General features: G+C 48.4%; 1 protein-coding gene across 2 annotated transcripts in view; it reads right to left on the reverse strand.

The window, feature by feature from the left end:
* The window catches only part of CNTFR (ciliary neurotrophic factor receptor), a 428103-nt gene that overhangs the window by 132786 nt on the left and 271839 nt on the right, over positions 1 to 23478 (reverse strand). For both annotated transcript variants that reach the window (XM_083575841.1, XM_083575842.1), the window contains one exon: positions 5620 to 5850. In XM_083575841.1, the coding sequence (XP_083431967.1) occupies positions 5620 to 5850 (231 nt within the window). The remainder of the gene's footprint in view (positions 1 to 5619; positions 5851 to 23478) is intronic.

The following is a 23478-nucleotide window of genomic DNA, read 5'->3' on the forward strand; positions in this document are numbered from 1 at the left end:
TTATTAGCAACTAAGGGCTGATCACCTGATAATCAGAGGCTGGCAGGCGGGGAGACCCCAGGATTGATCACAGCCTGGCCCAAACCACAGGCAAGCAATAGATCTGCCTTTCCACCCCTCCTCCCTTCAAACCCGCCCCCCCATCACTTCCTGGCTCTGCTGTGTCTGTTTGTTTTGCTGTTGATTCGCTTGGCTTTTTCCATGTCATTTTCTGTCAAACCGCACACATTTTCCCTTCCCGTTGCCAGCTTTTTAGTGACAGATTGAAGTGGGGGGGGGCAAGGCTGGAAGTGGAGAGGAGAGCCCGTGGAGAGGACCGCCCCCCCCCTTTACGGCTACAGCGGGTGGCTCCACGCCAGCTCCCCCAGCTCTGGAATTGATCCTGGCTTCCACCTGCTCTGCAGGCAATTACGCACACATGGCTTGGGATGGCTAAATCCGGCCCCCACCTCCCCGCCAAAGAGCTCGCGGCAGGGCTTCGACCTGGAGGGGGTGGTGGTGGTGGCAGTGGCAAGGGCAGGACCGAGAGGAAACCTGTGTTTCCTTCCCCCGAAACCAGCTTTTCAAATTGCAGTGTTTCTTCTGCGAGTGCTGCCTAAGTGGGAACAGCACGACTGCGGCCTCCAGCAGCGACTGGCTCTGAAGAGGGAGCGCCAGGGAGTTCGTAAGTGGCCAAACAGTTGCTTGTTTCCCTCTCTCCTTTCCTGCAGTTTCCAACCACTGGGATTTAGAAGCATCGCTGCCTTCGACCGCGGAGGCAGAGCACAGCCATTGTGGCCAGGAGCCTTTGAGAGCCCTCTCTTCCTCCGCGAATTCGTCCGAACCTCTTTTAAAGTCATCCCAGCTGGTGGCCGTTACTGCCTCTTGTGGCAGCGAGTTCCACCATTTAACTCTGCGCCGCAGGAACGGCGGTAGCCCTCTCCTCCATGAATTTGTCCCATCCCCTTTTAAAACTGTCAGGCGCTGGTAGTCTTTGCTCGTGAGTAACCAGGCAGGACTCCGACCTGTCTTTTACAGGTTTAATTGGTGCAAACTATATCCTGAGAAATCTCTATGTGGGACAAGAAGCTACAGTTAGAACTGGATATGGAACAGCTGATTGGTTCAAAATTGGGAAAGGAGTACGTCAAGACTGTATATGGTCTCCCTGCTGGGCTGGATGAAGCCCAAGCCAGAATTAAGATTGATGGAAGAAATATCAACAACCACAGATATGTAGAGGACACAACTTTCTTGGGCTCCATGATCACTGCAGATGGTGACAGCAGTCACAAAATTAAAAGACGCCTGCTTCTTGGGAGAAAAGCAATGACAAACCTAGACAGCATCTTAAAAAGTAGAGACATCGCCTTGCCGACAAAGGTCTGTATAGTTAAAGCTATGGTTTTCCCAGTCGTGATGTATGGAAGTGAGAGCTGGACCATAAAGAAGGCTGATTGCCGAAGAATGGATGCTTTTGAATTATGGTGCTGGAGGAGACTCTTGAGAGTCCCATGGACTGCAAGAAGATCAAACCAATCCATTCTGAAGGAAATCAGCCCTGAGTGCTCACTGGAAGGACAGATCCTGAAGCTGAGGCTCCAAGACTTTGGCCACCTCATGAGAAGAGAAGACTCCCTGGAAAAGACCCTGATGTTGGGAAAGATGGAGGGCACAAGGAGAAGGGGACGGCAGAGGACGAGATGGTTGGACAGTGTTCTCGAAGCTACCAGCATGAGTTTGACCAAACTGTGGGAGGCAGTGGAAGACAGGAGTGCCTGGCGTGCTCTGGTCCAGGGGGTCACGAAGAGTCGGACACAACTAAACAATAACAACAACAAGCACGGGAGCCAGCTCCTAGGGGCTGAGGTCCCTTCAGCCCCCCCATAAAATGTTTGAGGGGGCCGTCCCCCCCCAAAAAAGTTGATGAGCGTTGCCATTCAAATGGTGAATGTGCTGGGTCTTGTGATTGACAATGCAGGGTGGTGCTTACCTGTGTGTCCCCCCCCCCCAATATTTTATTCAAGTTATTCAAATATTTATTCAATATCTTATTCAAGCTTATCCAGCACAATCTTATGTCCTTATGGTGGGGACTGGACCTGGGACATTCTGCATGCCAAACACGTGTCCTGCCACCCAGCTGCCTTTGCTCTCCCAGTCAGATTACGCCGATTCCCATTCAACTTATGGGAAACTGAGTCAGAGTGCAACACAACCAAGCAGCCAAAATGCATCTCATGGCTCCCAGACACTTGTTCTCAAAAGATGCTGGAGCTTCTTTGCGTAGGGGCAGCGACCATCGCAGTGCTGTGCCGTTAATCATGCACTGGGGGCGGGAGAGTGTTAGATTAAAATCCTGCCAATTAAATTAATTGCCCTGAGAGCGCCTCACCTGATTAGCGCCATGCATCTTTAATTGCAAGGCAACCGCCAGGAGTTCTGCTGCTGTTCTGAAGACCCTTCTGTGAGCTGGTGCTGAGCGTCTTCGGATGGAGCTCGCCTGTCTCCCGTCCCCCTTGGGAAGAGCTGCAGGTGAACCCTACCCTAATGGGAACCAGCAGGATTCGCACTCACAGCATCGTGTCCTTGTTCTCCACACCCACCCCTCACCATCCTCCGTCTCAAGCTCAAAAGCCACAGTGTGGGGAGTGCCAGGTGAAATCGGTAATGATACACTGGGCAAAGGATTTGGGACACAAGATTCAGATGGCAGATTGGGAGAGGTTATGGAAAACAGACCTGAAATTCACGGCATGTTGTACATGGAAAGAAAATTATATGAAAATTGACATCCTAGCAAGTTAGGAAAAATGTATAGAACAAGGGAACCAGGCAGAGAGCCTTCTCGGTGGTGGCGCCCGCCCTGTGGAACGCCCTCCCATCAGATGTCAAGGAGATAAACAACTACCTGACGTTTAGAAGACATCCGAAGGCAGCCCTGTTCAGGGAAGTTTTTAATGTGTGACATTTTAATGTATTTTTAATCTTTGTTGGAAGCCGCCCAGAGTGGCTGGGGAAACCCAGCCAGGTGGGTGGGGTACAAATAAAAAATTATTATTATAGAACAAGTACAAATACCTGCTGGAAATGTTAAGAAAAAGAAGGTACCTTTTATCATATGTGGTGGACATGTAAGGTAATAAAAGCTTTCTGGGAGATGATATATAATGAAATGAAAAAAAATAACCTTTGTTAAAAAAACAGAATTTTTATTATGAATTATAGGTACCGATGCCCCAAAAGATCAGAAAAGACTTATGTACGGGACAATAGCTGCTTGGATGGTATTAGCCCAAAGAAGACAAACCCAGCTGATGGACTATGCCGAAATGGCAAAGCTGACTGGAAAACTCAGCAATCAAGAGGACAGAAATTTAAAAAAAAAACCAAGGGGGGGAAATTATAATTTCTTTAGGAGACCACTGCAAGCAGATGGAAACATTAGCAGGATTTTAATCCCACTTGCAATGTAACAAATACCATGGCTAATATGGACTGATATAAAATGTATATCATGGAATTATATGCAGTTTTTAATGTTGATAATAAGACCCACAGAGCGGGGGGGGGGGGGGGAGAGTCACGAGTAACCGCTATATATGGATATGTATTTGGATTGTTATAATTTTACGTTTTTAAAACCAATAAAAATAATTCCCCCCCCCCCAAGCAAAAAAAGGAAAAGAGGAGACTGCGAGGAGATATGAGAGCCACCTTTAAATATCTCAAGGGCTGCCACATGGAAGAGGGAACAAGCTTCTTTCCTGCTGCTCCAGAGGGCAGGACTCGAACCCATGGCTTCAAGTTACAAGAAAAGAGATTCTGACTTAACATCAGGAACAATGTTCTGACGGTAAGAGCTGTTTGACAGCGAAACAGACTTCCTATGGAGGGTTGTGGTCTCTCCTACCTCAGAGGTTTCTAAGCATAGGTTGGGTGGCCGCCTGTCTTGGATGCTTTAGCTGAGATTCCTGCATTGCAGGGGGTTGGACTAGAGAACCTCTGGGGGTCCCTTACAACTCTACAATTCTATGATTCTATGCACCGGTAAGATAGGGGCTAAGGAGAAGACCCTTGCTCTTTGCACTTGCTGCCTAGCAACTGTCCAGGATGCAGATCAGATACTGAAATAAATACAATCCGAAGCTAAAGCTTAATCACTCCTCCTGGCACCAATTCCAGAGCGGATAAGTTGCTGTATTGTGCCTCCACCCCCCTTGCCTATTTCCATATCTTCCCCACTGTCACTGCAGAACAGAATCTCTGCTCTCTCCTTTAGTCTCCTTTCAAGCATTCCAATTCTTATCCACACAGGTTTGCAACACAGATCTGATCAGAGTCAGGCAGTTCCATGCTAACTTCTACTTTTGATATGTATCTGTGCTTGTCCTTGGGAACCTAGCCAGCCATCTCCCGCTATCACTGCTTGGTCTGCCCAGCAAAGGTAAGAAAATAAGAGCCAAACTAAAGGATCGCAACTAACACAAAAGCATTATTATGCAGATTCTGCAGCTGGCGAAGTCCACAATGGTGCAAGAGCTCATCCGTGGGCATAGTAGAAAAGGAGGCTGAGGAGCCTGGCATGGGAGATTTCCTTTCCTCCAAGATTTGCACCCCTAAGCAAACCATTGCTCAACCCTTGCTGCAAACCCCCCCCCCCCCAGTACAGTGGATGCTCAGGTTGTGAACGTGATCCGTGCGGGAGGCACGTTCGCAACCCATAGCGCCACGTCTGCGGACGCGCGGGTCACGATTCGGTGCTTCTGCGCATGCGCCGAAACCCAGAAGTAACCTGTTCCGGTACTTCTGGGTTCGGCGCGGTGCGCAACCCAAAAACACACAACCTGAAGCATCTGTAACCTTAGGTATGACTGTAATAATTGTCTAGGAAACAAGAGAGACTTCTTGCTCTTTCTTTCCCCTCATTGCTTTCTCCCCAACTAGAATCTGGATTGCATGGCACGGACCTGGTTTCGTTTGCACATGTTACTCTGTATATGTTAGAGAAACAACAACAACAGATTTGCAATTCCCTCTTCCAGTGAACTTTCAAAACGTAGCTTCTGCAATGCTGACTGCCGCTGCATTTATGTGAACACTTGCCATGATTGTTGATTTAATAATAATAATAATACAGTGGTACCTCCGGTTGTGGATGGGATCTGTTCCGGAGCTCCGGCCGGACCCTGAGGTTTCCGCAACCGGAGGTGCCACTTCTGCGCATGTCCGTGGTGCGCAGAGTACTTCTGCGCATGCGCAAGCAGCGAAACCTGGAAGTATACTTCCAACCTGAAGTATACTTTCGCAACCTGAAGTTAACGTTACCCAAGTAAGCCAAGGTTCCACTATAATAACAACAACAACAACAACAATAATAATAATATAACACCTCACCCATCTGGCTGGATTTCCCCAGTCCCTTGTGCTTTTGGTTTCTTACTTGCTTTTTAAAAACACTGCTGTCATTTTATTTGCCACCCTGAGCATATTCTTTCAGAGAAAGGGAGGATGAAAACACCAAAAAGAATGAAAAAAGGATAAATAAAACCCAAGGGTGCATTTTCATAAGCACAAAACGCAAAGGGGAGGGCTGTGGAGAGGAGCAAGAGGACGAACTTCCCGGCGCCATTTACTCACTTCCTACTTTGAGGTTGACCCGATACTTGAGATGCCATGAGGAGCCCTCGTAGCAGGAGTACTGTCCGCTGTGGGAGAGGTCCACGTTCCGGAGGACGAGACGGGAGCCGTTGAGATGGGATGCATCCAGGTCGGTGCTGTTGGCGGTCCAAGTGACCGCGGCATCCCTGTCCACAGACCCACACTGTAGCGTCACGTCGGTCCCCAACTGTGCGTAGTGAATGTGGGATTCTGGGAATCAAAGAAGAGAAGACGTTTATTCATACCTGCTATGTTGCCTTTCCCACTCAGTCACTTCCATTGGCAGAACTGGCACGAGTTACAGGTGCCAGCTAATACCGGCTCCACATCTGTAAGAAATCAGAGTGTTTGAGGACCGGGACATTCGCAGGGAAACCAAAATGCATGTTTACAAAGCTGTTGTACTACCAACTTTACTGTTCGCTTGTGAAACTTGGACCACTTATAAACGCCATCTCCAACTCCTCGAAAGATTCCATAAATGGTGTCTCTGAAATTTTTTACACATCACTTGGGAAGACAGGCGAACTAATGCCAGTGTACTGGAAGAAGCAAAGATCACCAGTGTTGAAGCAATGATTCTTCAACATCAACTTCGTTGGACTGGTCATCTTGGGCGGATGCCTGATGATCATCTTCCAAAGCAACTACTCTATTCCGAACTTTAAAATGGAAAGCGTAATGCTGGTGGTCAAAAAAGGAAGTTTAAAGACTCTCTCAAGGCAAATTTTTTAAAATGTGGTATAAACACCAACAATTGGGAAACACTTGCCTGCGAGTGCTCCAGTTGGAGAACAGCCTTTACCAAAGGTGTCATGGGCTTTGAAGACGTTCAAACTCAGGACACAAGGGAGAAACGTGCTAAGAGGAAGGCACGCTTGGCAAATCCACACCATGATCAACTCCCACCCGGAAACCAATGTCCCCACTGTGGAAGGACGTGTGGGTCCAGAATTGGCCTCCACAATCACTTACAGACTCATTGTTCAAACCGTGTTTATGGAAGACAGTTTTACTCGGCTATGAGGGATCGCCAAAGAAGAAGGTGTCCTATTCAACAACAACAATTTTATTATTTATACCTTGCCCATCTAACTGTGCTTGCCCCAGTCACTCCCGACAGCTACCAATATATATAAAATCATAATAAAACATTAAACATTAAGAAACTTCCTTATAAAGGTCTGCTTTCAGATGTCTTCTAGAGGTTGTATAGTTACTAAACTACTAGGCTTGGGGGTTACATGACTTCATACCCTCCAACATTTCTCCGATGAAAATAGGGACGTCCTAAGGAAAAGTGGGATATTCTGGGATCAAATCAGAAACTGGGACCGCTTCTGTAAATCTGGGTCTGTCCCTGGAAAATACAGACACTTAGAGGGTCTGTTGTTGGGACTGCAGAAGAGTTTGCACATCTCGCCACGGATAATTATCCCGGAACGGTGGCTCAAATAGCAAGATACTTGGACCAAAGGTGTGTTTTGTCACCAGCAGAGCGACAGCATCCACATCAGAAATCAGACCTGCCGGATTGACTGCGTGGGCATCTCTGAGAGAAACCTTTTCTGACAGCCCTGACTCTTGCTAAATTGCTCGTGACCGATGCTGACCCCCTCCTGCAGCGGCGCACATGACAGCTTTCGCTCCTGGGTACAGAAGGCCACACACCGCAGCACAGGTCAACAACAAGCACGCGAGTCTTGAAGGTGCCACAAGACCTGTTGTGTCTGCAGTGAAAGAGAGGGAAAGCGTTCCTTCGGAGGGATCATCAGTCGAGTTGAAAAAACAGTAGGGGAAATATTTACCAGCTAGGAAACACAACACCAGAGCCTGCCTGAAAGCCAGGGTGCCCCAGCGGAGACTCTACTGACCCCATCGCCTCACTCTGCACATACTAGTTCTGCTGTCATGAGTTCTTTCGTACGAGATGATGGAACGTCCTCTGTGGTGCTGCAGGAACGGCGGGGCGAATAGATGCACAAACTACCATGCGCTCCGAAGGACAATAAATCCCCATTAAACCTCCATCGGTGCTGATGGAGAACATTAGCTAAATGAGCACCCTGGGCAGCTGAGCGGCTTCCTTTGCTCGAGCTGCCGGCCAGCCAGGAAAGATCAACTTTCCCCCTCTGACAAGAGGGGCAGGAGAAGTTCAAAGATGCAATGGATCATTTTTGTGTGTCTTAAGAACATAAGCAGAGCCCGCTGGATCAGCCCGACGGCCCATCTAGTCCGACATCCTGTCGTCACAGTGGCCAACCAGGTGCCCCAAAAGGGAAACCTGCAAGAGGGATTTGAGCAGAAAAACACTCTCCTCACTGGCAGTTTCCTGCAACTGAGATTCAGAAGCATCACTGCCTCCAACTGTGGAGGCAGAAGCATAACTCTTCTTCATGTGCCTCCTTGAGAGGTCTGGAGGGCAGAGAACGGTCCTTCTCTGTAGTGGCTCCCTGTTTCTGGAATGCTCTCCCCAAGGAGGCTCGCTTGGCACCTTCATTATGTATTTTTAGGTGCCAGGCACAAACGTTCATCTTCAACCAGGCCTTCGGCTTATTAATATTCTACAGCCTTTTAAATGTGTCTGTAGGAAGGGGGGGGGTTATTATTTTGCTGTTTTGTTTCACTTATTTACTTGTTTTTATCCTGTATTTCATTATGATTTCTTATGATGAAGAGTGGTATAATAATAATAATAATAATAATAATAATAATAATAATAATAATGATGATGAAGAAGAAGAAATATCTGAACTGAGTTTTTCCTCCCAGAGGAAGGGGCAGTCAAACATTTTCATTCACCACTTGACTATAAACTACTACGTGACTATAAACGGGTGGCGCCATGGTCTAAACCTCCGAGGCTCTTGGGCTTGCCAATTGGAAGGTCAGCAGTTCGAATCTGCATGACAGGGTGAGCTCCCGTTGCTCTGTCCCAGCTCCTGCCAACCTAGCAGTTCAAAAGCACGCCAGTGCAAGTAGATAAATAGGTACCACTGCGGCAGGAAGGTAAACTGTGTTTCTGTGTGCTCTGGTTTCCGTCACGGTGTCCCATTGCGCTAGAAGCGGTTTAGTCCTGCTGGTCACATGACCCGGAAAGCTCTCTGTGGGCAAACACCAGCTCTGTGCTGGTCCAGGAGGGAGGTTACCGTGGGGCGAGGTCCAGGACCTGAGTCGAGGGTCGGCAGACAGTCCTCCACGGGCGAAGCGGGGTCCGCAGCGAGGAGCCGGGCAAGGACAGGAACTCTGGGGAAACAGGACTGGGTGCTGGCCGAAACAGCTCTTCAATGACGTTGCTCCCGCAACCTGGGACCGGGCTGACTGGCCTTTATCTTCTCTGAGGCCAGGGGCGGTCCCGGCCCCCAGGAGACCCGCCTCTCCTGGCCTTAAGGCGAGCACTCCTCCTGGGAGAAACCAGCTCCCTCCGCCTCTCTGCCCTGAGCCTCTGCAGTTCAGGAGAGGCTGAAGGGTTACTGGACCCAGGGGGAGACTCACCTGTAGGCACTGAGTCCTCAACCACCTCCGGAGCCAGAGTGGATTCACCTGGTGCCTGCTCCTGAGGATCCGGCACAGGTGCAGGCGCTTCAGCATCCAGGCCCTGCCCCAGTTCAGCCGGCCCTGGAGGCGGGGACTCCTGTGCAGGCTGGGATTCCTCCGGTTCAGCCTCTGAATCGGATTCCCAGGCCATCACAAGCTCCTTCGGCCTGAAAACGAGATGAGCGCTGCAACCCCACAGTCGCCTTTGACTGAACTTAACTGTCCAGGGCTCCTTTACCTTTTTAAAAAATAAACAATGATTCCCAAGTAAGTCGCAGATGCCACTGGAACGAGCTTCCATATACCAAGTCAGCCTACCGGTTCGTTTATCTCAGTGTCACCTGTGCTGACTGGAAGTGGCCCTCCAGCTTTCAGACAGGGGGTCTCATTCCCAGCCCTACTGGGAGAAAGACTTTCTGCATGCAAAGCAGATGTTCTAACCCCAATCTACAGCTTTTCATTTAAGCCACAGAAAAATGGGAAGACTCATCATACAGAGTCCGACCATTGGTCCAGTTAACTCAGTGGGCTCAGTGCCACCTGGCCATGGGCCTCTAGGGCTCTCAGGTAGAGGGCATCCCAAGCCCTATTAACCTGGGACCTCCTGCATGCAAAGGAGATGTTCTGCCCACCTGTGTCTGGGAACTGTTGCACCGGTGTTCTGCATGGTGCAAATTCTTTTTCCCAGGGCAGCTCTGCACATTCCTGATTTTGTGGCTAAAAGTGACACTCCCTAAGCCAGGATTCCTAGGAGCACATACATTTAAGCACTTTTTTAAAAAAACGGCTGCTTGGATAAGCAAGCAAAGCAATCATTGGACTTAAAAAAAAACCACCTAAAGCCTGGTCATTTGGGTTCTGGGCGGTTTGCTTTGGGATAGACCAGTTGAGCCACTGTCTCCTTTGCAACCCAACAACCGCCCGGTCCTATGAAACTGCACAGATGTCCGGGTATGTAGATTATCACCTCTGAATAACCCCTTCTCTGTGTGCTTTTGGGGACTCGCAACCAAATTCCTCCACACTGGCGAGGCGTGACCTCTCTCTCGACGAAAGCTGTGTTGACTCTGCCCTGATTTCTGCGTGTTTATCTGCACAACTAATAAATCTATATCCTTTGCTGGAGCTGCTGCCAATTTGCGGTTCTTTGCTCCAGCTGGGGAACCTCAATGCCTTTCCACTCCAGAGGAGCTCTGAAGAGACAGGAGATGGGAGGAAAGGGCCCGGCTGCAACAGAAGGGGAGATCCGGCGCAAACAGGCACAGGATTTTGACTTGACATGCAGCTCAACCTGAACTCAGCCCTTCCTGCTAGAGGACCTTGGCAACCTCAGGGCCTCAACCGCACCTTCACAGAGATAAATGCAGGAAAGGGGGGGGGCTGGATCCCTTCCGCACCTGCCAATTATTGCAATGTGCTCCATAGAATCATAGAATTGGGAGGGACCCTAAAGGTCATCCAGTCCAACCCCCTGCAATGTAGGAATCTCAACTAAAGCATCCCCCTATTTCACCAGCATCAACACTCAAATTTAGCATGTATTTTGAAAGTTTGCCAGATCACCAGACTGCAGAAGGGAGAAACGATGGTTTGCACCCATTTTTTAGAATTTAGGCAACTAACAGGGGAGGGACCACAACTCTGCTGATCAAGGACCTTATTTTGATGCAGAAGGTTCTGAGTTCAAATCCCTTGCATTTCCAGTTAAATATGGAATAAAGGTAAAGGGACCCCTGACCATTAGGTCCAGTCGTGACCAACTCTGGGGTTGCAGCGCTCATCTCGCTCTACTGCCCAAGGGAGCCGGCGTACAGCTTCCGGGTCATGTGGCCAGCATGACTAAGCCACTTCTGGCGAACCAGAGCAGCGCACGGAAACGCCGTTTACCTTCCCGCCGGAGTGGTACCTATTTATCTACTTGCACTTTGACATGCTTTTGAACTGCTAGGTTGGCAGAAGCAGGGACTGAGAAACGGGAGCTCACCCCGTCGCAGGGATTCGAACCGCCGATCTTCTGATTGGCAAGCCCTAGGCTCTGTGGTTTAACCCACAGCGCCACCCGCGTCCCTTTAAATATGGAATAATCCTCTTTTAAAGCTGTCTAGGTTGGTGGCCATCCCCATGACAGGGAGTTCCCTGGTTTAACTGTGCAATGCATTAAGAAGGGCCTTCTCTTATCCATCCCAAATCTCCCAACCTTCAGCTTCACGGAATGCCTCTCAGTTCTAGTGTTAGGAGAGAGGCAGCAAAACTTTTCCCCGTCCACTTAATGCAGCTCATTACATTCTTGCCTTAATTTATGACCAAAAACTGCCGTTCCTAAGTGCCCACGTTGTGGAAGAGCAGGAGGGTGCTAAAGGTACGAGTGTGAAGACTCACCAGATAATCTGCATGCGGCCTAATTAGATCTCGCTGGCATGTTTCTGCTGCTGCATGCATAATGGATGCTGTATTTACAGAGTCACAGGTGTGCAAAGAGATTGACAGGCAGATGAAAAGCGCAGGCTCCAAACCCTGCGGCTTACAAAACGAACAAGATGCCAAGGGAAACAAGCCCCCTCCCCTCTGGGCCTGGGGTGGAAATCCCCCCTAGGGAGGCCAAGGAAAGTACAGGAACAGAGCATTGCACGTCACCCTAATCTCCAAGTGGTGAGAGACCACAGGGACTTCTGGCGCTTGCGTGGGTTCAATTTCCTTGGAATGAAGACAGTCTTCAGGATATGTGGTTTTATTCAGTCTGAAGGGTCCCATCTCTTAGCTGAAGCTCTTGCAACCTGACTCATCTTTTGGGGGGTGCTGATGAGGGCATTTAAGTGGCCAGTTAAGGCCACAAAGAAACTTATCTGACTAGTTTGGCAATGGAATCCTCCGCTGCGTGTCGATACCCCGCAACCACCCCCTCATAAAGAATAAGACACCAGGACACAGATATTAAGATTATATTATTGGGCAAATTTTGACCACAACTTTATTGATTGCAGACTGTGAGCGGTATTGGCTTAGGCATTGAATGGACCCGACTATATCTGACTCCTGCCCACTGAACAGGAGCAGGGACCAAGCAACGGGAGCTCACCCCGCCGCGGGGATTCGAAGCGCCAACCTTCTGATAGGCAAGTCCTAGGCTCTGTGGTTGAACCCACAGCGCCACCCACATCATCACATTCCCCACTCTCCCCATTAGGCAATTGTAGATTTCACAAGAGGGTTGCCTAACTAGGACTTGAGCCCCTGTGCCAATTTTTAACTACATTATAACCCCATGGGAAGTTAAAGGTAGTTAAAAATCAGCGCAGGGGCTTAAGTCCTTGTCAGGCAACCCTCTTGTGAAATCTACAATTGCCAAATGGGGAGAGTGGGAAATATGATGGTCTGTTGTTGTTTAGTCGTTTAGTCGTGTCCGACTCTTCGTGACCCCATGGACCAGAGCATGCCAGGCACTTCTGTCTTCCACTGCCTCCCGCAGTTTAGTCAGACTCATGTTTGTAGCTTCGAAGACACTATCCAACCATCTCGTCCTCTGTCATCCCCTTCTCCTTGTGCCCTCCATCTTTCCCAACATCAGGGTCTTTTCCAGGGAGTCTTCTCTCCTCATGAGGTGGCCAAAGTCTTGGAGCCTCAGCTTCACGATCTGTCCTTCCAGTGAGCACTCAGGGCTGATTTCCTTAAGAATGGATAGGTTTGATCTTCTTGCAGTCCATGGGACTCTCAAGAGTCTCCTCCAGCACCATAATTCAAAAGCATCAATTCTTCGACGATCAGCCTTCTTTATGGTCCAGCTCTCACTTCCATACATCGCTACTGGGAAAACCATAGCTTTTACTATATGGACCTTTGTTGGCAAGGTGATGTCTCTACTTTTTAAGATGCTGTCTAGGTTGGTCATTGCTTTCCTCCCAAGAAGCAGGCGTCTCTTAATTTCGTGGCTGCTGTCACCATCTGCAGTGATCATGGAGCCCAAGAAAGTAAAATCTCTCACTGCCTCCATTTCTTCTCTTTCTATTTGCCAGGCGGTGATGGGACCAGTGGCCATGATCTTCGTTTTTTTGATGTTGAGCTTCAGACCATATTTTGCGCTCTCCTCTTTTACCCTCAATAAAAGGTTCTTATTGGAAGATGGATGATGGTCTATCCATCTTCGATTCCAGTGTCCAGGTGACAGATCCAGTCACTCCAGCAACGACCCTGCCAGGGCCACTCCTAGCAACAACATCCCAGGGCGTTGCTAGCATGGGGACCACGTGCAACCTGCAAGTTTCAAGCCCCATGAACCTCCCTTGGCAGTCCTCCCTGCCCTGGAGAGGGCTGGCAGCTGGATGTCAGGGACGGCAAAGCAGCCACGGCATAACCAGGAAATAAATAATAATAATAATTTTTTTTTGATACCCCGCCCTTCCCGGTTCAAAAAACCGGGCTCAGGGCAGCTAACAACCACTTTAAAACACTTAATTGATGCAGTGAAAAAAACAGCATAAAATACAATATAAAACGTGAATAACAATAAATTCAGGATTCAAATATCAATTTAGGGGGGAAATCCATCCAATAAACATTAGATGATCACCAGGGCTAGCTGGCTAAATTAGTCCTATTTAACAAACATCCAAAGAATCGCCCTGAATATCTCAGCAGGCCTTGCAGACTGAGAAGGTCCAAGTCGAGACTGCAGATGCAGAAAATAATCGGGTGTGCTCCTTGGCTGCACCCTTCTTTTCGAAACTCCAGGATCAAACATGTTACGGGTTGCTGCTTATCTTAGCTGCAATAAAAAGAAAAGAAAATACGCCCGGATCCCTTCCAGGCCCATTGTGGAAAAGGCTTGCCGTTTTGTATGTAGCTGATCATTTTTCTTGCAGTGATAAAATAAAACAAAAACTAAAAGGAGATAATGGCAGGTAAAACCCATGCACGCACACAACCTAACATGACAAGAGACCGTGGCAGACATCTCCCAAGGCAAGGTTTTCTTTGATCAAGAATTCCTCTGCTCCCGTCTGCTGTGATATCCTTTGTCACTTCCCTTGTGCTGTTCCTGCAGGAGATGAAAGGCTTTTGACTCGACTGGCTTCTAAAGGCTGATCAGGCGGAATTTGCGGATTCCACAACCGCAGACTTTTAACTGGCAGGTGTTGTCGGCGGCGGATGTCGCCTGCGATAGATACAGGCCCAGCAGCTATTGGAAACAGAGCGAGAATGGGGGGGGGGCAGGGAGACAGTGAGGCACACCCACCTGACCCCCCCCCCCCGGAGTCCCCTTTGTGACCCAGAATGTCCCTGCTCCAAATTAGAATTAAGACAGCAGGTCTCGTAAGGAAACATTGGCACTCTTCCAGATTACGATTGCCAAAAGTTTCGGGTAGGTACACGTGTTGGTCTGACCCAGTCAATTTTTTTTAAAAAAAACTAAAAAATTATCCAATAGCACCTTGTTGTTGTTGTTTAGTCATTTAGTCGTGTCCGCCTCTTCATGACCCCCTGGACCAGAGCACGCCAGGCACTCCTGTCTTCCACTGCCTCCCGCAGTTTGGTCAAACTCATGCTGGTAGCTTCGAGAACACTGTCCAACCATCTCGTCCTCTGTCGTCCCCTTCTCCTTGTGCCCTCCATCTTTCCCAACATCAGGGTCTTTTCCAGGGAGACTTCTCTTCTCATGAGGTGGCCAAAGTCTTGGAGCCTCAGCTTCACAATCTGTCCTTCCAGTGAGCACTCAGGGCTGATTTCCTTAAGAATGGATCGGTTGGATCTTCTTGCAGTCCATGGGACTCTCCAGAGTCTCCTCCAGCACCAGAATTCAAAAGCATCCATTCTTTGGCGATCAGCCTTCTTGATGGTCCAGCTCTCACTTCCATACATCTCTACTGGGGAAACCAGAGCTTTAACTATGCGGACCTTTGTTGGCAAGGTGATGTCTCTGCTTTTTAAGATGCTGTCTAGGTTTGTCATTGCTTTTCTCCCAAGAAGCAGGCCTCTTTTAATTTTGTGACTGCTGCCACCATCTGCATTAGCACCTTAGAAACCTTAGTTTGTTCTGGGTATAAGTCTTTGTGTGCATGCTTTGGGGTATCTGAAGAAGTGTGCATGCACACAAAAGCTTATACAGTGGTACCTCGGGTTACATACGCTTCAGGTTACAGACGCTTCAGGTTACAGACTCCGCTAACCCAGAAATAGTGCTTCAGGTTAAGAACTTTGCTTCAGGATGAGAACAGAAATCGTGCTCCGGCGGTGCAGCAGCAGCAGGAGGCCACATTAGCTAAAGTGGTGCTTCAGGTTAAGAACAGTTTCAGGTTAAGTACGGACCTCCGGAACGAATTAAGTACTTAACCCGAGGTACCACTGTACCCAGAACAAACTCAGTTGGTCTCGAAGGTGCTACTGGATAATTTTTTAATTTAGATTGCCAAAAGGGACATACAAAGCAAATCTTCGGAGGCTCAATGGCCTTCAAACCAAGCTGCGGCTTTTAAATTTGTTGCTATTGTGCTTGGAAATGTGATTCTTGCAGGTGTCTGGCCTCCCAGCCTTTAAAGCTCATCTCAGAGCCTGACGTTTTGCATTTGGTTTTGTTCCTTGCAGCCTTTGCTCTCTCGCCCATCCTTTCCCTGCTAGGAACACAGAAACACCTGTCACTGAGTCAGACCCTTGGCCCGTTTTGTCTACACTGGCTGACTGCGCGGGTTTGGGGTGAGGGGCTCTCTCAGCCCGACCTGGAGATACTGCCAAGTGGGGATAACCTGGGACCGACTTTCTTTCTTTCTTTCTTTCTTTCTTTCTTTCTTTCTTTCTTTCTTTCTTTCCCCAATTCCGTATTTTAGATTTGCAAACCCTCTGGGACAGGGTCCGATCTGTTCTTCCTTTTCCCCCTACAGCTGTGAAAGGTATGCAGAACATGCTACAGGAACAATACTATCATCAATGTTGCTAACATAGTCTTACAAAACAGGCACTAGGAGAAAACAAAACACCTTTGTGAAATAAAAGAGGCTGAGCAGTGCGACAGGTAATAATGCAGGTGTCCAATTTTCCGGCTACTTAGACCTGTGAAGATCTTTTCAAAAAAATGCATTTGCATTTGAAATCCCTTCAGAACAAAGAGGAACATGCAGGATTTCAGTAAGAAAAAGAACATTCGGTGTTTCATGTTTGAGTTCCGAACCATTTCCCTAATGATTTTAAAGCTCTGAATTTGGGAGGTCCTGCATTTCAGAATCCAAAAAACTTAATTCGCCACTTTTCACTTTTATCTTACGACCAACAATGCTTTCACATAGATGATTTCCCTTCCAAGCATTTTCATGATAATTCTCTCTTAACAATTGCTTCTTCCAGAGGAATTTGTTCCAGGTTAAACGATTAAGAAGCAGGAATCACAGGTTCTTTGAAATGTCGGTCAGTTTGACAAATCCCTAACTGCATCCAAATACTTTGTCGCCCATGCGTATAGGATGCAAAAAACTTAAGAATGCAAAAGAAAAAATTCTGGATCCTTATTATGCCTGGGTCTTTAACCATGCTTGTTTTCGCCACATCATGTGATTTGAAGTGTTCGTGATAGGGGTGCAATCACCGGAAGCAATTTGGTTTTAACACTGAAAGCATAAAAACACAGAGCGCTCACGCTAAATTTTTTCCACAGCTTAAACAAAAAGTAGGGTTGAGTGTGTGACCGATGCGATGAGCGCAGCTCCGGTTTTGATAACACTACCGGAATTGATAAATACCAGTTCGGAGGCAGCCGTGCTTCTGAATTCCAGTTTCTGGAAACTGCAGGATGAGACAGGGCTCTCTTGTGCTCGGATCCTGCTCACGGGTTTCCCACTGTGGCATCTGCTTGGCTGCTGTGAGAACAGGAGGCTGGAATAGATGGGCCATGAGCCTGATCCGGCGCAGGCTCTGCTTATGTCCTTATGCTCCCATTAGAATTGTCAGAGCAACATTCTGAATTTGTGGAAATGCAACCTGATGGGAATGTGACAACCCTAAAGGAATGCCTTGCATTTGTTTATCACAAAATCATAGAATTGTAGAGCTGGAAAGGACCGCAAGGGTCATCTAGCCCAATAATAATAATAATAATAATAATAATAATAATAATAATAATAATAATTTATTTGTACCCCGCCCATCGGGCTGTTTCCCCAGCCACTCTGGGCGGCTTCCAACAAAGATTAAAAATACATTAAAATGTCACACATTAAAAACTTCCCTGAACAGGGCTGCCTTCAGATGTCTTCTAAATGTTAGGTAGTTGTTTATCTCTCTGACATCTGATGGGAGGGTGTTCCACAGGACGGGTGCCACCACCGAGAAGGCCCTCTGCCTGGTTCCCTGCAACTTTGCTTCTCACAGTGAGGGAATCACCAAAAGACCCTTGGTGCTGGACCTCAGTGCCCCGGCAGAATGATGGGGGTGGAGACGCTCCTTCAGGTATACTGGACCGAGGCTGTTTAGGCAACCCTCTGTGATGCAGGAATCTCAGCTTGTCAGTCCATTTTTCATCAGCTTCCGTGTCCATTATTTAGCATCCCAAAGTACCCTTTGAGGGAGAAGGCTGGGCCTTGTGGAAACAGCAACTGTTGCTGCGGCCTTGATTTGAAAGGACTTGCTTCTTCTTTGAGGGGGAAACAGGTGTGATGAAATGGTGTCAATGAAGCCAGAGATATGAGCCATTCCAGGTTTAATTTGTTCGTTAATGAAGAATGGTGGTGAGCAAAGCCTCCGTTTGTTTGCCGAAATCTCCGGAGTCAGCAGCCCTGCTCTCCTGACAGGGGAAAATAATTAGCAAGGAACTTTAATTAAGAGATAACAGATGAGTGCTAACAGACTTCCACTTAATCACTGCGAGACAGCCAGCAGCTCGATTTCTATTTACCTCCGTGGCCCTGTCGGCGGTTGTCTTTCTTCGGAAGAAGGCTGGGCAGGAGTTTCAAGGGGAGAGGGACACAGGGCAGGTCCTCTAATGACCTTGCATGATTCTCAGCCTCCAGGGAGGGAGAGAAGCCCCCCTAAAGTGGAATTCTCCCACAGACGTCACTGAGGATGCAAGAGAACCACTGCACATGCGACAGGCTATGGACCGACCATTTAAATTATGCTGCTGGCACCTGTCCGTCTCGAGAGACAATGGAGTGTGTCTCTGTGCATGAAGTCAAACGGCTGGAGAATCCCAGAGCCCATTGTGGCTGCAAAGGTTTGTGACTGCTGCCTCCTGTGTTGTTTTTGCAGCACCGGAGTGACCACTTTGGGGTGCAAGCCTGGGCAGTGTGTCTGGAGGTTCTGGGCTGCCCAGATGATGAAACCCCTCTGATGTGGCTCCAAGGAAAGCAGAGCAAGATGATTGGCAGAAGCTTGGCTGCAGGAGTTGCTGGAAAGAGGCTAATAATAATAATAATTTATTTATACCCTGCCCATCCAGCTAGGTTACCTCAGCCACTTTGGGTGGCTTCCAGCAAAATATTAAAATACAATAATTCATCAAATATTAAAGGCTTCCCTAAACACGGCTGCCTTCAGATGTCTTCTAAATGTCAGATAGTTGTTTATCTCTTTGACATCTGGTGGGAGGGTGTTCCACAGGGCGGGTGCCACTACCGAGAAGGCCCTCTGCCTGGTTCCCTGTAGCTTTGGTTCTCACAATGAGGGAACCATCAGAAGGCCCTCGGCGCTGGACCTCAGTGTTCGGGCTGGATGATGGGGGTGTAGACGTTCCTTCAGGTATACTGAATCTTGGGGTTGTGGGTTTGAGGGGGGTTGGTCTAAATCAGGCATGGCCAAACTCTGCCCTCCAGCTGTTTTGGGACTACAACTCCCATCATCCCTAGCTAACAGGACCAGTGGTCAGGAATGATGGGAACTGTAGTCCCAAAACAGCTGGAGGGCCAAGTTTGGCCATGCCTGGTCTAGATGATCCTTGGGTCCCTTCCAACCCTACAATTCCATGATTTCACATAACCTTATTTCTTGAACTGGATAGGTAGATAGATGGCAAATAGATTTGGATTGCTGAGCAAAGGTCTTACTCATTTCATTTCCCTGCTCTGGTAAGGAAGTGAAACTGAAGAGAGCCTGCAGCAAGGTTTTCCCCTTCCCCACGCAGCTTAATTCTGCCCTAGAGTGCTTTACATACCTTATAAACCTCCTTAACAGGCCTCCGAGGTAGGCCAAGGCAAGCACACCCATATATTACAGATGCAAATGAAGTGAAAGGTAAAACCAACAACCACCAGCATAGGCGGGGAAGGAAGAGAAAGCAAGTGGAAAAATCAAAATAATGCAAATTCCGGGGTTGAGACAAAACAGGCACTTCCTCCCCCTGCATCCCTAGGACAGAGGAGGGCAGGGCAGGGGGGGCTCTGATAGAAATCCAAGCCCACATCTATTACCAGATGTTTCCAGTGTAGACACTGGGGGCCAGATGTGCATTAAATCAACTCCAGCCCATCACTGAACCGTGCTAAAATTTTAATGTGGACAAGCCCTCAGTGGCACAATCTACGGGAAGAAATCCGTTACGGAGGAAATATTGCAGACAACTCCAACATGATGCATTTTACATCAGTAAGAGGGGCAGCTGCAAGGGGATGTGAAAATAGCGGGGAGAAAAAGCAAGCCTCAGGTGAGATAAAATGTGCCTTTGCCGGGGCCAAAGAGGCACAGATTGCTTCTAGGATGGCCAGAGGCCATCAGGAAACAAGCCCAGTTCTGAGCTGCTAAGACATGCCAGAGACATCCAGTGTTTAAAACAAAGAGAGATTGTGAAGAGCTCCAAAAGGACCTCTCCTGAATGAGAAGTAAAATGGGAAAAACGGTTCATTGTAAACCAGCTTAAGTGATGAATGTTTGGGCGAAAAAAGCCCCTCAACGTTACACAGAAGCTCAAGGCGTCAGAACTGGCAGTGGAAGACCAGGAATGAAACATTGGGGTCTCGGTGGATAGCTTGGTCAGGGGGGTGCAATGACTTCCCTAGGACTTTTTAGTTTTAGAGAAAAGGCAGAGTTAGAGGAGACATGACAGGCGTTTATAAAATGCGGAAAGTGCATAGAGAAAAGTTCTCTTTCTCTCGCTCTCTGTCATGACATTAAAGATCACCAGTGTTGAAGCAATGATTCTTCAACATCAACTTCCTTGGACTGGTCATGTTGTGCGGATGCCTGATGATCGTCTTCCAAAGCAACTATTCCGAACTTAAAAATGGAAAGCGTCAACGAAGGAGGTTTAAAGACTCTCTCAAGGCAAATCTTAAAAAATGTGGTATAAACACCAACAATTGGGAAACACTGGCCTGCGAGTGCTCCAGTTGGAGAACAGCCTTTACTAAAGGTGTCCTGGGCTTTGAAGACACTCGAACTCAGGACACAAGGGAGAAATGTGCTAAGAGGAAGGCACACTTGGCAAATCCACACCGTGATCAACTCCCGCCTGGAAATCAATGTCCCCACTGTGGAAGGACATGTGGGATTGGCCTCCACAGTCACTTACGGACTCATTGTTAAAACCGTGTTTATGGAAGAGAATCTTACTTGGCTACGAGGGATCGCCAAAGAAGAAAAAGAAGTCATGGCATCGGCATCAGCATCATCATAATTTATTATTATACTCCACCCATCTGGCTGGGTTTCCCCAGCCACTCTGGGCGGCTTCCAACAGAATATTAAAATCCAATAATCTATGAAACATTAAAAGCTTCCCTAAACAGGGCTGCCTTCAGATGTCTTCTAAAAGTCAGATAGTTGTTTTTCTCTTTGACATCTGGTGGGAGGGTGTTCCACAGGGCGGGTGCCACTACCAAGAAGGCCCTCTATTATTATTATTATTATTATTATTATTATTATTATTCATAATACCCCACTTTCCCCCCTGCCTGGAACTCAAAGGGGCTTACAGCTAAAACAAGAATGAGAAATTGTGCACAGTTGGATGTTGGAAGATTCAGGACAGATAAAAGAAAGTCCTTCTTCACACTGGACACAGTTAAACGATGGAACTCGTTCACGGAAGAGGCTGGGATGGCCACACACTTGGATTAGACAAATTCACAGAGGAGAAGAGGGTTACTGAGGGCTCCTAGCCAAAGGCAGCGATGCTGCTGGATCCTAGTTCCCAGAAACTGCAGGAGAGGAGAGAGCGCTGGTGGTCGGATCCTGCTTGCAGGCTTCCCATTAAGGCATCTGGTTGGGCAATCTGAGAACTGGAGGCCGGACTTGATGGGCCACTGGCCTGATCTGGCAGACTCCTCTTATGTTCTGGAAGTCGGGGAACTCTCCTTCACTGGAGGTTTTTAAGCAGTGGTTGGACGGACACCTGTCAGGGATTCTTTAGCTGCAATTCCTGCCGTACCACTTGAGAGTTAATGAATACAACCTCACTGTGGTTTACAAAAAGGATTAATCAACAAAATTAGCAACCATATTTTAAGACTTTGGAAAAGTTAAAATAGCAGTAGACTAAAAAATATTAAAACTTGCATTAGCATTCTAAACATCTAGGTGAGCTTGTTAAACAAAAGTGTTTTCAGACAGGCTGAAAAGAGTTCAGTGACAGTGCCTGCCTGATCTCAATCAGCAGGGAGTTCCAGAGGTGCAAAATGATCGAGTTCTTGCAGATGCGGAAGGAATATTATATGCCACCTGTAAGAGGTCCAGTTGTGGCGATCGAAACAGACTGGTGGGCAAATGAGGGGCAAGGAAACCTCACAGGTCAACTGGTTCCCAGTTGTTAAAGGATTTGGATAGCTTAGGTGGCAGAGTGTGAGAGTCTTAATCTCAGGTTTGTGGGTTTAAGCCCCACGTTGGGCAAAAAATTCCTGCACGGCAGGGGGTTGGACTAGATGACCCTCATGGTCCTTTCCAACTCCAGGATTCTGTCAGTCTATGATTCTACTGCTATTAAGACCACTGCAGTGTGAGTAGCAGTCTGTTTCAGCAACCACTCGTGAGTCTTCTCAGGACATGGGCAAGATTAAAATACCAAAGAGAGTACACACATAAGTCCTGAATGATCTTTAGCCTGGCTAGGTTAATGTCCATACACACTTATGAAGATGACTCGACCACCATTATCTGTCAACCCAACCTTGCAGGGTTCATTGTAAGATAAAATTATGTGTGTGGGGGGGGGATCTGTACGGTGTATCAAGCTCTTTGGAAGGGCTGTACATATTAAGAATCCAATAAAAGAGAATTAGGAATAATTACCAGGTAATGAGTGGTGCTGTGGGTTAAACCACAGAGCCTAGGGCTTGCTGATCAGAAGGTCGGTGGTTCGAATTCCCTTGACAGGGTGAGCTCCCGTTGCTCGGTCCCTGCTCCTGCCAACCTAGCAGTTTGAAAGCACGTCAAAGTGCAAGTAGATAAATAGGTACCGCTCCGGCGGGAAGCTAAATGGCATTTCCGTGCGCTGCTCTGGTTCGCCAGAAGTGGCTTAGTCATGCTGGCCACATGACCGGAAGCTGTACGCCGGCTCCCTTGGCCAATAAAGTGAGATGAGCACCGCACAGTGGCGTAGCGTGGGGGATACGGGAGGGGGGGCCCGGCCGCACCGGGCGCAACATCTGGGGGCGTGCGCTCGCACTCGCAGCTCTCTGCCCCTACCTGGCTCACTCACTCTCTCTCACTGCAGTGCTGGCTGTGTGAATCCGATCTGAGCCGCTGGGTTGCCGCCCACTGTGGAGGGGGTGGGTGCCAGGCGTGCGGTGCGGAGAGAGAGCGAGGGACTATCTGGGGGAGGGACAGTGCAGCGGCCGCCCAGCGCAGCGCTGAGCGCGGGAGAGAACCACACCAGACCAGCCCAGGCAGCAGCAAGAAGAAGCTGGCAGCGGCGGCAGGTTAGGGGTTAGGGGGCGCAAATTACTTGCCTTGCCCCGGGTTAGGGGGCGCAAATTACTTGCCTTGACCCAGATTAGGGGGCGCAAATTACTTGCCTTGCCCCGGGTGCTGACAACCCACGCTACGCCGCTGGCACCGCAACCCCAGAGTTGGCCACAACTGGACCTAATGGTCAGGGGTCCCTTTACCTTTACCTTACCAGGTCATGAAGACTGATACAAGATGTATATTAGAACATTCTGGTTACAGTGGTACCTCGGGTTACAGATGCTTCAGGTTACATACGCCTCAGGTTACAGACTCCTCTAACCCAGAAATAGTGCTTCAGGTTAAGAACTTTGCTTCAGGATGAGAACAGAAATCATGCCTTGGCGGTGCGGCGGCAGCAGGAGGCCCCATTAGCTAAAGTGGTGCTTCAGGTTAAGAACAGTTTTAGGTTAAGAACGGACCTCCGGAACGAATTAAGTACTTAACCCG

Source organism: Podarcis filfolensis (assembly GCF_964270895.1).
Source record: "Podarcis filfolensis genome assembly, chromosome: 11".
Classification (NCBI taxonomy): domain Eukaryota; kingdom Metazoa; phylum Chordata; class Lepidosauria; order Squamata; family Lacertidae; genus Podarcis; species Podarcis filfolensis.